The sequence below is a fragment of the Pteropus medius genome, unplaced genomic scaffold (assembly GCF_902729225.1).
Source record: "Pteropus medius unplaced genomic scaffold, Ma_sr-lr_union100, whole genome shotgun sequence".
Lineage (NCBI taxonomy): Eukaryota > Metazoa > Chordata > Mammalia > Chiroptera > Pteropodidae > Pteropus > Pteropus medius.
Window position 1 is genome coordinate 7,594,219 of NW_024354502.1, and position 14,619 is coordinate 7,608,837.

General features: G+C 40.6%; 1 protein-coding gene across 7 annotated transcripts in view; it reads left to right on the forward strand.

Annotated features, from left to right (window-relative positions):
• SAMD12 (sterile alpha motif domain containing 12) overlaps positions 1-14,619 on the forward strand; it is a 353,244-nt gene that overhangs the window by 140,418 nt on the left and 198,207 nt on the right. For 6 of the 7 annotated variants that reach the window (XM_039853707.1, XM_039853709.1, XM_039853711.1 and 3 more), the window contains exon 3: positions 12,641-12,770. In XM_039853707.1, coding sequence (XP_039709641.1) covers positions 12,641-12,770 — 130 coding nt within the window. The remainder of the gene's footprint in view (positions 1-12,640; positions 12,771-14,619) is intronic. The other variant, XM_039853706.1, reaches the window with a different exon arrangement.

Consider the following 14,619-nt stretch of genomic DNA (forward strand, 5'->3'; position numbering starts at 1 on the left):
TGACAATACTTAAAGCCAGTGGGACTTGAAATTACTGCAGGAGAGAGTAGAAGGGGTCCCAAGCCAAACCCTAAGGCGTATACCGTTTAAGGGTTGATCAGGGGAGAAGCAGGCAAAAAAAAAAAGTAACCAGTGAGATTGAAAGAAAACCGTCAGAGCGAGATGCACAGAAGCTAGGAGAGGGAAGTGTTTCAAGAACGAAGTGTGTTCTGTTGTATCGTCTGCCACTGATACGCCCCCCGAAGAAAGGTGTGATATTGGAAGAAGCGATATCAGAATTAGCAACCTGAGTGTGCCTCGAGGCCTGTGACGAGAGCACGTTCCGTGGAAAAGGAAGGAAGGAAGCCCAAATGTCAAGGTACCAAAGCAGATTGTTACTTCAGACAAGTCTTTGTAGGTGTGTTGTGTGAACAGAGAAACGGGACAGTAGCTGGAGGTAGAAGTAGGGAGGGGGTGGTTACAGGCTTTCAAAATACGTAGCGGCAAAAAACTGGTAACAGAATAAATGTCTAATAGGGGAATGGTTAAATTATTAGCTTTTCAGTGACACACCAGTATATATGTGCATGGAGACATACATTTTTTTTACATGGATAGACTATATTTCAATAATTTTTTAAAAAATAAATGTGGAGATTGTACATATAAGATGACATACTGATCACAATTGTTTATTTCCTCTTCCCACTGAATACCATTTGAAAATAATGGTAAAGAAATATAAACATAAGATAGCAATAACAGTGAGAATGGAAGGGAAGGGAGTCAAATGACTTGGATTGTAAAATTGGGGCAAGGAGTGAGGAACAGGACATAAAGCAAGGAGCAAGGAAAAAAAGGGTTTATCAACCACTCGTCCACTTCTGCTTGTAGGAAGAAAGCCTAATGGCCAAAGGATTATGCCTCAGGCAAAAAAAAAATCTGTCTCTTAAAAGTTTTTTTTTAAGTGTCTAGGATGAAGTGGGGCATATTTTGTGGATAGTAGCACTCCAGCGTGAGGTCATCTTCATTGTGGCATTTAGGGAGTATTCTGAATAATAAGCCACTCAGGCAACAAGCCCAGTGCAAATATAAATATATTTAAAAAAATAATAATAAAACACAGAAATCCAGGTCTCCTCTCCATTACCTCATTTTTCTTTAAGAAACAAAGACATAAACCAGATATTTGCAGGAAATTTACAGGTAAAGTCAAATATGAGCAAAAAGAACTTTCGAAATATAAAAACCCTCCTTTTAAAAATTTTAGTATCCTCAAAGAAATTCAAAACCATATTGCATAGGTTTAAAAATGCATCCATTAAAAAAAGAAAAAAAAAAGCCTGGGCTGCTTTTTGAAAAAGGAACACACCAGAGAATAAGAGAGCACACAGAAATTAAAATGCAATTTTGGAGAGAAATTTTAAAATGTAGGAGATGATTTGGAAGATTGAGAAAAATCTCCCACCATGGAGAGCAGGGGCTGGCAAACTTTTTCTATAAAGAGCTACATAGTAAATATTTTTAGTTTCATAAACCATTTGGTCTCCTTCATTTTGGCTTTGTAGCGTGAATGCAAATGGGCGTGGCCATTTGCCAGTAAAACTTTGTGAACACTAAATTTTGAGTTGCATATAGTTTTTACACATCATAAAATACTATTTTTTTAAAAAAAAAAATTTTAATCATTTAAAAATATAAAAAAACATTATTATTTACCATGTGGACCATAAAAAAAATAGGCAGTGGCTTGGACTTGGCCCAGGGAGCCATAGTTTATTGACTCCTAATGTCAAGGAAAGATATGGGTGTTATTTAGGTAGAGCAAACTAAATCGTGGCATGAATTTAAGCAACTGCTGGCATATAAGAAAAGAATGTATTTGATTTCCATGTCGGAAAACTTCTTTGAGATTCTCAGCACATATGATATTGTATTTCTGAGAATGTAGTACAAGAAAAAATAATCCAGACCAGACTAATTGGCCCAGCATTTGAACAGTACTACACAGTCATTCTAAGGTAAATGCAACTTATTGATTGTTTTAGCTTTGAATCAGTCCACATTCATAGCGGATCAGGTAGAGTATAGGACAGAAAATATACACTATTAACCTTGACAATGTAAAGATAATACTGTGGATGACAGAAGGTGGGACTTGGAAGGAGAGGCACCAAGAAAACATAAAAAGGAAATGAAAAAGTATACAAAAAATAAAAAAAAGAATCTTTATTTGGAAAATCAATAGATGATATTATTTAAGGTTATAAAAATAAGAACTGGAATTAATACCAAGAGTAAAAAAGGAGAGGGGAGGAGGAAGCTAATTCCTGATCGTTCTCATTGGGGTAGCCACAAGTGATTCTCTAAGTCTGATAAATTAAAGAGACTGAAAAGAAGAACCCATTAACAAGTTGCCCCTGAAAATTACAGCTGGGGTTACAGAAGGGAGATATTTAATTAGACCAGACCATGTGTTTTATACTTTCAAAAAAAAAAAAAGTTTCCAATGAAAGGAGATGGGACAAGAGACTAGTATTTTCTATTCTAAGTCCTTTTGTATAACTTATTTTTTAAGTTTATACGAACTAGATAGTTTGCTCCTGTATTAGCTTGTGGTGTCATAACAAAACACCATGAACTGTAGGGCTTAAGCAACAGACATTTATTTTCTCATAGCTCCGGAGGCTGAAAGTCCAAGATCAGGGTACTAGGATGGTCCGATTCTGGTGACAGCTGTCTTCCTTGTTTGCAGACACCCACCTTTTCACTGTGTCCTCATATGGCAGAGAGAGAGAGAGCTCTCGGTGTCTCTTCTTAAATAGGAGCACTAATCCTACAGGATCAAGACCCTAGCTCGTGACCTCATTTAACCTTAATTACTTCCATAAAGGCCTTATCCCCAACACAGTCACATCGAGGGTTGAGAGCATCCTTATTTCGGGGCGATACAAACATTCAATTCATAACAGGGCCCATCTCCCTGAATTAAGTTGTCATTTGGCTGAATTGAATATACAGACAAATTGTTTTGCCATCAAGAAGTCATGGAGCTGGCGAGTGGCTGTTCTTCATGTGGGTTAACTTTTAAAGGGCCAGAACACTGGTACTGGAAGTTTTACGCAGACTGACCCCTGCCCTATTCCAGAGATTTTATTTCCCACCCTGCCCCCTTGCTAAATACAATCACGGCAATGTCTTTTAGTGCTTTTGTTTTATTTTAGTACCAACAAGTATGCTGGCTACAACTTTCCTAGAACTAGCCTTCTCTTTTCTGTAAAACCACTAAACATTCAGCCTTTTAATTATTTCCTTTGATCTTCACAGCAGCTTTTGTAAGATGGGCAGAGATGGTTTTATTCAAGTTTTCCTGGTGACGTAATGGGGAGATGAGAGATTAGCACTGCCCCGTTGCACAGTGCAAAGCATGTACCTCCTTCCGTGATCAGGAAAGTGGAGAGAGCTCAGGACGAGGGGTTGGATGGCCAGTGACGACCCCAGCTCTGATCTTGGCGTTCCCAGTGAGGACAGAGGCTGGGTCGTTTCTGACCAGATTTATCTTAATTGATTTAATTAAGAAAGCAGTCTAGCACCGGGAACCTCACTGAAACAGCTCACATTTTTTTTTTTATTCCGATGTCCATCAAGGCAGAATGATATCATGAAGTAAGCTTCAAGTTTGAACTCACTAGCAGTGTGACCTTGGATGAGTTACTTTACCGCTTGAAGCCTGTATCTCTGTAAACTGGATGTGGGTTGTTGGGGAAATTAAGGGTGATTTCACTAAGATAGTTTAAACAATTCTTTCCGTATGCGGTGTTATGAAATTGTATCTAAAAATTTATGTATGTCCAGAATTATGTATGTATGTCTGGATTTATGCATGTTTGTCTGGCATGGCATTCATGAGCTCTTGTGCTGCATTTCCAAGTCTGATTGGGTCAGACTTGACCAGGCTTGTTCTCATAGTGACTACAGAGGAGCAAGAAAAAGTGCACAAGCAAAAAGGCCTCTTGAGATCTCAGCTCAGACCTGACCCATCATCACCTCTGCCTTGCTCTTTTGGTCAAAACAAACCACAAGGCTCCCCTTCCTTCTCCTCCCACCCCCAAATCCAAGAGATGCAAAAAACAGATGCCACCTTGAGATTGAAAGACCTAGGGTCACATTGCAAAGGGTCATTTTGCACTGAGTACGTTTTTATCAGTTATAACAAACTACCTAGTTATTCCTAAGTAATTGTAGAACTATGAAATGATCAATAACCATTTTTATGGTTCATATTTCTTTTTTCATTTTTTCTTTCCTCATGCTTTCATTCATCCAACATTTGCACAGGGGTTTGCCATAAGGTACGTGCTCAAAGCGTATGTGCACCTTTGCACCTTGCACGCATGGCATGTCCTGCAGAGTGTGCTCCTCAGGGCAGATGAGCCGTGGGTTTCCTGCTGGACTCGGAGCAGACACCAAGTACAGCGCGATCCTCTCCCTCTGTATTTCTCTTGACAGGTGCAACAATGTGGGCTGATAGGGAAAGCAGGCCTTGATAACCAGAGCCATCTGGGATGCCAGAGACATCTTGTTTCCCGTTGACTGCCTCTGCATGTCTGTTCATTCCCTCTACGAGGTTTTATTGTTAGAGACCCCGATGCACAGCAGCGTGCACTTGGGAGGCGGCAGGTCTTGCCGGCATTACATGCAAGTGTTCACTTGACGGCTCGTGAGCGGTAGAGTCTCCACATCTGGATGGTGCTCCTTTATAAATAGCTCCATCAGGTGCCTGGGGAATCTGAGATGTATCTTTGACATGGGATTATGATGCTTTGTGCATGACTGTCCTTGAAGACAGGGAAGAGCTGACTCAGAGTCTGAGGGACAACCTGTCGCCAGAAAACATGAGGTGATATTTGTGTGGTGTAGCAAAGCCCAGCCTGGATAAGGAGGAGCATCCCTTTGGCTCTCCTAACTTGGTTTCTTTATCTGTCCATTCTTTTCTTCCCTTTTCCTTGATTTTTTCACTTTCTTCTCGTTTCTATACTGACTTCTTCCACTGGTGCCTTTTAGTACTCCTTTTTTATCAGTTGTTTTTGAGTCATAGCACACTACACCTAACACCATTTAATAATGCCTGCATCTCAAGTCAGCTGGACTCCAAAGCCTCTGCCTGTGTCCACTGCGCTGCACTATTGCAGCCCCAAATCAGGCTTGGGAATGTCACAACAGAGTGCCAGTAATGCCATTTAAGTATATGAAGATATACTTTCCTAAACACATAGTATGTGGCAGGCATCTTTAAAGTGCTTTAGATAAACCATTTCTAATCCTTCCACAAACAACAAGATAGGTATTATTTCCAGTTTAGTGAGGGACATATTGAAACAGGTCCACTGACCGGCCCGAGGTCACAGTGCTAGTGAATGCCACAGCTGGCATTCATTTCAGGTCTGCATGATTCCAAATGCCAAGGATTTTTCATTACATCATTCTCTGTGTCAATGTAAAAAGAAAAAAAATTTGAGGACGAGAAATGTGAGCTATTGTGCTAAGAATTGTGTGCTAGAATGACTCTGCCTTTTTGGCTCAATATGAGAAGAATCTAATCAGAGGAAAGGCTGTTTTATCCCCAACCTGGGAATGTCAGGAACACAGCCGGGACTTGAACCAGTTTTCTGACACTCAAGAATATAAGAACTGTGATATATGACAGACCAGACAATGCTTTCATTCGTTCAACAAATAATTATTGAGGGCCTGCTCTGTGCCAGGCACTTTCCTAAAGTTTGGGATTCTTCACAAAATAAGAAAGATCCCTGCCCTTGTAGAGGTTGCTAGGACATGGTAAGAGACAAATAATAAATAATAGACAAAATAAGTGAAGTCTGAAGCATGTAAGATGATACTTGTTCTGGAGAAGACAGTGGAGCAAAGTAATAAGCATTGGTAGCTCCAGAGAAAGGAATGTTGCATTTTTTTTAAACGGGGATCAGGACGGGACTTACTAAGGAGAGTGGTATTTGAGGAGAGGCTTGAAGGAAGCGAGGGGATTAGCCAGGCGGGCATCTGGGAGAAGGGCATTCCAGGCAAAATAAGAAATGGGCATAGTCGGCATTTGCGAACAAGGGCAAGGGATAGTGGGAGCAGAATGTATTAGGGAAAGAGCAAGAAAGCTCTTCATCGGGGATGCTGAGTAGCCAGGTTGCTTGAGGCTTTGTAAACTATTTTAATAATTTAAAATAAGGGCAAGGGAAAAACAGAATGCCCTCAAGTGCGTTAGGTACCTGGAGGAAGTAATCTAGGTGCAGCACGACAGTGTTTTTGATCAGGATTGTAGTGATGTCAGTGATGAAAATAGACTGAAGTGTGGCTATGTTCAAAGGTAGACCCCTCGGGTTTTCCCAGTAGATTAGATGTGGAATGCAAGAAAGAGGAGTCTGTGAAGAATCCAAGATTTAGGGCTTCAGCAATAGGAAGCGTAGCCTGTCAGATGAGATGAGGAAGGCAGTTTTGAGGGGAAGAACAGGAGGTCCGTTCTGGACATGTCGAATTTGAAATATTTACTAGATATGCAAATGTAACTGAAGTCATCGGTTGTATGTATCATACTGTGGTTTCAAGAGAAGACTGGACTGGAGATATAACTTGGGATTCATTAGTATATACCATGGTTTGAGAAAAAAAAGGCACGAGACACACTGCAGAGCACAAATGTGATGTGTGACGTGGAAATCAGTGCAGTGGGTGGTGAGAATTGTCTCATGTCGCTGCAAAGCCAGGACTCAAGAATTAGTGAGACAGGTGATGCAAATCTGATTTTGGCTTCAATAGAAAAGACCGTTTTAAACCATTGGAGCTTATTAGCAGTGGAGTGGCCTGTTTCACAGGATGCATTTCTTGATGCTGTTCAAGAGAGTCTGAATCTATATCATGTTTTCCCAAATTTTGTGCAGCTCCCCTACCGGGAGAGGGGGAAGGAGAGGGAGGAGAAAAAAATAGTAATTATTTTCTATTAGGGGATTGATATTTGGTCTTCATCTAAGTTAAGTTGTTTGTGTACACACACACACACATCCTTAATATATTCATCAAAATCCAGGTTTACTAACCACCATTTTAGATGTCTTAAAATGGACTGGATTCTTGTCGTGGGTTTACATTTGAACCTATGGAGTGTTTAGATTCCTTCAAACTTAAAGTTTCTGTGTCTGTGGTTCTGAGTATTTACGAATGCAAAAGGCCATCACTAAAATTCAATGTAAACAAATTATGTCAGGCCAAACACTTTTTTTTCTTTTAATGACACTACCACAGTGATGTCTTAGAACAATAGTTCTCAAACTTTTAGGACCCTGCTGTGTTGTTAAAAATTATTAAAGACCACAAAAAGATTTTCTTGAATGGGTGGTACAAATACAGGAGAATAACCAATATACTGGTTGATAAGGATCTCAAATGCTGGATTGAAATGTGCAAAATAAAATTGAGGTTTATAAAAATTTACCTTCAGGATATGAAAGCCCCAGTTTGATAGAAATTAATTTGAAGAAGACTCAAATTTTGTGTTTCCTCTAACTTTGGTATTAGAGGAAATACCATATTTCAGCATACGATATTTTGGTCCAAATCCTAGAATGGCTCTGTGGATCTCATAAGCTGCCTAGGAAACAGAATACAATAGGAGAGATACTTTTTGAACTTTTTCTAAACACCTTCATTCACGAAAGTGTTAAGGTGACAGAAGAGGGCATTACTGGTACTTAAAAGTTAATTAATTCAAGTGCCAAGTATTCTGAGAATTAGCCTGTCTTTTCTGATATTTAGAGGCCCTTTTTTGAGTGAATGAGCACCAAAATGCTAAAATAGACATCAGTGGCTTGTTGGTGTGCGTGTGTGCACGCCTTTCCCTCCAGTCTACTTTCTTTCTCCAATCCTGAGAAAGATTACACAATGAAAGCCAATAAAATAGTCAACTGGGAACTAAAGAAAAACTTTGCAGGGTGGCAAGAGAAGGAAGAAGCAATGTGTAGAGCTTGCAGACACTTATAAATACCTACAAGCAGATGCTTAGAAATGAGATGCTGCAAACGTGTTTCCCACTTTCTGATATTTGGCCATAAAGCTCGCTTGGTCTTCTAGTAGATATCAGCAATCTATGCTTTCTTTAGTTTTTCATCACAATCAACTCACTGGGTCTCATGTAAGCTTACCTATTTACAGCCATTGGGAGCTTAAAATTGCAGTTTGTACAGCCACGGGGAGCTTAAAATTGCATTGTTCTCTTATAAATCAAAACACAGTATATTAAAAGAATTTATGTTGCAAAACATGTAAGAGATAATTAAATTTAACTTTAAAAATGTTTGTGTATGTTCTTTCTGTAACAAACCCCTTTAAAGCATGAATTATTAGCAGAAAAGCTTCATGTGTACCTTAAAAACTTAAAACATAAGAGTTCTTTCCAGTTTAATACAAATCAAAAATTACTGTAAAGATAGCTGATGTTGTTGTATAAAATAAGATCATTTGCAAAAAAAAAAAAAAAGTAATTTGCAAACAAAAGATGTGTCTCTTGCATAAAGTGAGGTCTCCACGTGAAATGGAAAGTAAAGGCACTTTCGGCTTGTCTGTAAAAAGGCCTGGACCAATTCAGCAGGGAAATGCCTGGGATTTCTGCTTGGTGTCACAGCGTGTAGGGGTTAAAATAACAAGCTGCCTCAGGCCTCTCTGAGGGCAGCAGAACAAACCAAAGTTGTCTCCAGAGTTATAAATCCAGAGAACCTGTAGCAGACTGAACGCTGAGTAAGAAAACTGGGCCACGTGTTTTTTTTAATGTTTGCCTTTTAGGCATGATTGTGTGTGTGTGTGTGTGTGTGTGTGTGTGTGTTTACCGTTTCTAATAAATATGAAATACTATCTCTGTTTTATGAACTATTGTTTTGGTTTAGGCTCCTACTGTGGGAAAAAAAAAATACACAGCTTATCAGAGAAAATTACTGGCCAGAGTTGAGTATAAATAGTGATGTGAGTGTTGGGTGACAGAGGAAAAGAGGGTGATTAAAATAACACTATGGAACTATTATGATTTGATAACTGTGCACCCCCCAATGAATGTGAGAAACAGGTTGACATGAGTTGAACCAATGCTTATTGTTTCAAATTGCACATAGAAATAAAGGTTAAGCTCTTTCAAGGAATCAGGTTATGACATTCACTCCCAAACTTGGTTGCTGTTGGGGCTGGGACATCAGAATAGAAGGAGAAATATTGAGGTGACCTGGGGTGTTATACAAAGAGAAGTTTAGGCAGAACAAATGAAGGTACACTCTGAGCATCCAGCAAACTGGAGTCATTATGGCTTTTAGTTAGTGTGGAGCTAGCTCATAATAATTTCATAATAAAGCCGAGACAAAGAATCAGCTGACACATAAATGAGGCTGATACTTGTATGCTGTCTGATTACAGAGAGGCAAACTTCTTATTGGTGGTGGGAATCTTTATCTCTCCCCATTTTATTCTCTATACCAGTTTACGTGGAGGCCTATCCCTGTAGGTTCATATAGCCTTAATAGCCTATGCCTAAAGCATAGATTTTATTGCTGTTCAGGCAAGTGATAACCAAATGACTGCTTAGCAAGAGGATATGTTGAAGGAAAAACGATGAAGCTCCTCGAGTGTTAGCCTCAGAACACCTGGATTTATGATGAAAAGGAAAATTTATAGCAAAAGCAGATGGTGGGCTGGCGAGGATGCATTCTGAATTCACTCGGCGTTTTGAGTGAATCTCCACCTGAGTCTCCAGGGAATGGACTTGTCTTGGTCCTGAGGGTCCTGTTTCCTAGGAAATGAGCAAGTTGAAGAGTTACCCTCCAGGAAGTTGAGGATATTGATGTATAAGCAACTTTATCCTCTTGCCTTTCCCTTCCTAATTGACAGCCTTCTGTGACTGGTTTATCGGAGTTTTCAAAAAGAAGCGATTAGCTTTACGTGCAGGAAACTTTTGCAAGGGGTTCGGGGTAATGATGTGTCAGCTGTGAACTCATTCCACTAATCCAAAGGAAAATTCTCAGAGCAGGAAAGAGCCAGATTCAAAGGCCCTGACTTGTAAAACATGGTGGTAAGTGCATTTCTAGCTAAAAGAGCCAAAGTTCTGGTTTCCTAATCATGCAGAGGAGAAGAGGTGATGACGGGCAAAAGGGGGAAAAACCAAAAGACAGAACATTTTCTCATTTGTACCATCTATGCCAAAGGTCCTCTTCTGTCATCAGAATTAGGAAAGCAGTCGATACGGTTGCACACTGAGGTCAGAGGGAAATGGCTGGCAAGCCTGTGGCTCAGGGATGTAGCGTCGAAGGAAGAGGCCAAGTTGGCTTAGGAGCCATGAGAGCACAGCACAGGTGGGTGGAGGGCGGCAAGGGCTAGGCCTGAAATTAACTGCTGGTTAAATAATAAGCGGACCCGTGAACCCAGACTCAGCAAGAATGGTCATTCATTCGCTCATTCACTGTGTCTGTACAGAGCATCTGTTAAGTGGGAGGCACCCTGACAAGCACAGTAATAACCCTTCTGTCCTCACTGCACGTCTGTCTAACTTAGGGTCCTCGTTCCTAGGGTTGCAAAGCAAATAACCCAAAACTTAGTGGTGCAAGACACCTATTTTTGATAGTTATGAATTATATGGGTCAGAAATTCACTCGGGGCTCAGCAGGGTTGGCTTGTCCTTGCACCATGGTGTCTGAGGGCCTCAGCTGAAAGACTCAAAGGCTGGTGGCTGAAATCATCTGAAGCTTGTTTACTTATTTGTCTGAGGGTTGGTGTGGTTGGCTGCTGGCAGCTAAGTTCTTAGCTGAGTGATTGGCCAAAACTCCTATACATAGCTTCTTCATGTGGCGTGAGCTTCCTCACACTATGGTGGCTGGGTTCCAAAGGCAAGTGCCAGAGAGCGTGAGCCAGGTGGAAACTGTATGTTTTATATGGCCTGCCCTCGGAAGTCACATAGATAACATCGATTCCACTGTACTCCATTGGTCAAGACCGTCCTGGACCTGCCACTATCAAAGGGGAGAGAACATCAACCCCAAATATCAGTGGAGGAATGCCAGTCACAATAAATAAAAAGCATCTTTGGAAAATATAATCTATCACACTTAAGAGTGAAAGAAAAAATTAACACAGCACCAAGTAAAAAGTGATAAGTATCATTTGTGATTATTTTGTAAATAATGGTGCAAAGAATAATACAACTGGAAATATACTAATGAAAATAACACCTGAGCACTGTGTGTTCTAAACTTGAATCACTGCATGCCACTTCCACTATTTGTATTATTATCTGATTACCTGTATTAATGTTTCCTTAATTTTTTCTTAAAATTGACCTACTGGTTTTTTTACTCATTTGTTTTAAAAGCAAACTAGATATAACTACTGGAAATAAGATTTACTTTTGCCTTAATTTATTTGCCATAAAATAAAAGCAACCCTAAATATAATAAAAGTAAAACAGAACAATTATTGGACGCTAGATATACTGCTTCCTACTAAAGGGTCTGAGGCTGAAGGGACCCCTCTTTTTGTCAAAAACATGTTAGCAGATGTCAGAAAGGTGTTAAATCACACTCATGCAAAATCGAGGCTCTCCTCTTGACTTAATCTGAAAAACTGAAAGAGAAGCAAAAGCGAATGGTCCTCGTGAGAAGGTCTGCGATGTTTATGGCCAGATCTGCGTGCCACCTAACATCTTTTTGAAAACTGTCAACATTACATCTTACTTTGTTGGCAAACAGCGATCCCGAATGATCAAAATTATAGAGAGCTGAGCTTTCATCTAGCCTGGGATCCAGGAGGAAGACCAGCATCTAGCACAGTTGACTGTTGTTAATTAATGAACGTATTTGTAACCGGCCATCTGTCAAAAGCTGGGTCCTTGTACCCCTGAGTTTGGTTGGCTTTTACAAACACCTCCTTAAAAGATTCAGTGAGCAATAAAGGGCTTTGGCCATTTGGCTTCCACATGAGGTCTGGCTACCCCCATTATCTTATTACCATTCCCCACATGCTGGCAGAATTGACTTTTTGCTTCCCCACTGTGGCATAACTAATGTTCCTAGACTTTACAGGGCCACCCTCAGTCCAGAGCTCCCAGGCCGACTTGCACATTTCAGTATGCAGTATCTAAATCTGTAACGTTCATTTAAAAAATAATTATTATCACCTGCCAGTACCAGTGTTGTACTAGGCCCTAGAGATGTCAGTGGGCAAAAGATGGACACTTTCTTGGAATATAGAAAAAGGCCACTTGGAGGCAGCTCTCCCCACCCATTCCCCACCCCAACACCCCCACCTAAAATTTAATTAATTGTTTAGCAACCCTGTTGTCTTGTTAGAATATTCATCAGGAAACACTACTTCCTGAGGATTTTTCCCAGTAAGATGATGACTCAAGGGTAGGTGTGATTTTCATGGGCTTCTTCACCCGAAGCTTTTCTCTCTGGTTTTCAGGGCTGTGCAGAAGGTCTGCTGAGGTCAGGGGGGACACGAGCAAGATATTTATCACTTGGGAACATCCAGCCTGCAGCCGTTAGCACACTCTAGAACCTCTAACAGTAGTGCCTTTCTAGGCATGGGGCTGGCATTAACAGACCTTCTTTTCCTTCTTTATTTATAGTCAGCTACAGTGAAGCTGTCAAAACCAGTGGCTCTGTGGACTCAACAGGATGTCTGCAAGTGGTTGAAGAAACACTGTCCGAATCAGTATCAGATCTACAGTGAGTCATTCAAACAGCATGACATAACTGGTAAAGTATGCAGTATCCAAAATATTTCACTCCCTCTCCCCAGCATGATGGCCTTTCCCATACCCTTGCAATGAGACAGCATCTCCCTGCCGAAGTTTTCTGGTGTAGGTTTACGTTAAAAAGGGGTGATGCATTCCAGGTCCATGCGAGACATGCTACTTAAAAAGCATCAGACGTTAGTGTAGAGAACCGTGGATTTGGAGTGTCTAAAAGTATGTGGGAATCAGGGTAAGGGGGTGTGGGATTCTAGAGAAAAATAAAAGTAATGTTAAGGAAAGGGAGGAAGTCCTTCAAATTAGCTCGGTTACAGGATCAGTAGATATGTGTTCTAAGTAGAAAAGATTTCTCCGTAGGAAAATCCTGAAGTGAATATAGTAATACTAACTCACTCCCCCTGAGATGAATACTCTCATAGCACAAATTAAGACTTTATTTATGTCAAGGGGCTTCGAAAACTCTGTGGTGGTCAAGAAGAACTTGGAAGCAGAAAACATGACATTGTAATGAACTATCAAAGCCCTTAGAAACCAGGCTCTCAATCGGGGTGGATAAAGGGGAGCGGATAGACCCACTGTGGGAGCCCATCAGAGTCACGGGGACTTCCAAACGATTCTGCTTTGTGTGGCAACATTGCTCCCTCCTTCCTCCTTTGCAAACACCGTGATAAAAGATAGGACTGAGGAATATTATCTATGCACCAAAACTGAGCTCTAAGAGGAAAAAATGTCGAAGTCCCGATTCTTCCCATTTTTCCTAAGAGAAAACACATCATTGTAATGGGAAAGTGACTTGCTCTCGAGTCACTCAGCAGTCTAGAGGCCAAGCCGCTTTCCAAACACATACCTCTGTCTCTGAAATCTTAACCTCACTGTGTTCTGTTCTTTCCTGTTACTTTGGAATAGGACACGTTAAGCAGAAAGTATTTCTTTTTGCAATTCAGTTCTTACCCTCTAGCTTTGAGATCTGGGGCAGATCCCACCTTCCTAGAGCAGAACTTGACGGGTGGTTTTCAAAGTGTGTTCCGTGGAGCCCTTGGATACACTCGAGGCTGCCAGAGGGACAAGGAGTGTTCTTTGGGCAGAGGCGGGTATGTCACCAAAGCAGCTCCCTTTATGTCTGATTTGTATATTTGAATTATATAGAAAATTTGATTTAGAAAAATGGTTTTTAACACTGAGGTTTACAAAACACTGCACTAGATTATGATGGAGTCTTGCTCACCCAGTCAATAATGTTTAATATATAAGGCACACACGCAAGTGTAGCTCAGGCTGAGTTAACAGAGCGCGAAATCCTCCTGACCTAAGTATAAAAATGGTCCTTAATATACTTTCTCTCTCCCCACAACTAGAGGTAATGGCCATTTGGATGAAATTCCTGAAATCCTGAAATTACAGGTGGAACTTATCTTGGATTCCAGGTGTTAGATTTTTATTTCTTAGTTCTTCCCTTAAGAATATAAGAAAATTCCTTCTAGGAGCAGGTATTCAACCCCTACAAATGATCAAATCAGTTCATAAGCATTTGACTGATGACGGTCGCCTTCGTCAGATAATGTCTGCTTAATGTTTCTGAACGCCCGTGTGATAGGAAGGGCAAAGCCTTTTTCATGATCTTATTTGAAAGTAGTGTTATCTTTTATTAGGGGTGAGAATTATGAGATACCCTTGAGGGAAGGGTGCGCGTTTATAATGGTCTGAAGAGGCCGAGCATGTTCCTCAGAAATGAAAATCTCTTGCTTCAGTGTCTGTGGAGGAAATGGTGCCACTTCCCGAGGCTTTCTGTTAGGTGATATAGGGAAAGGGGGTGTGGGAATGACATGTGCTTCAAACAATCATCTTATTGCTTT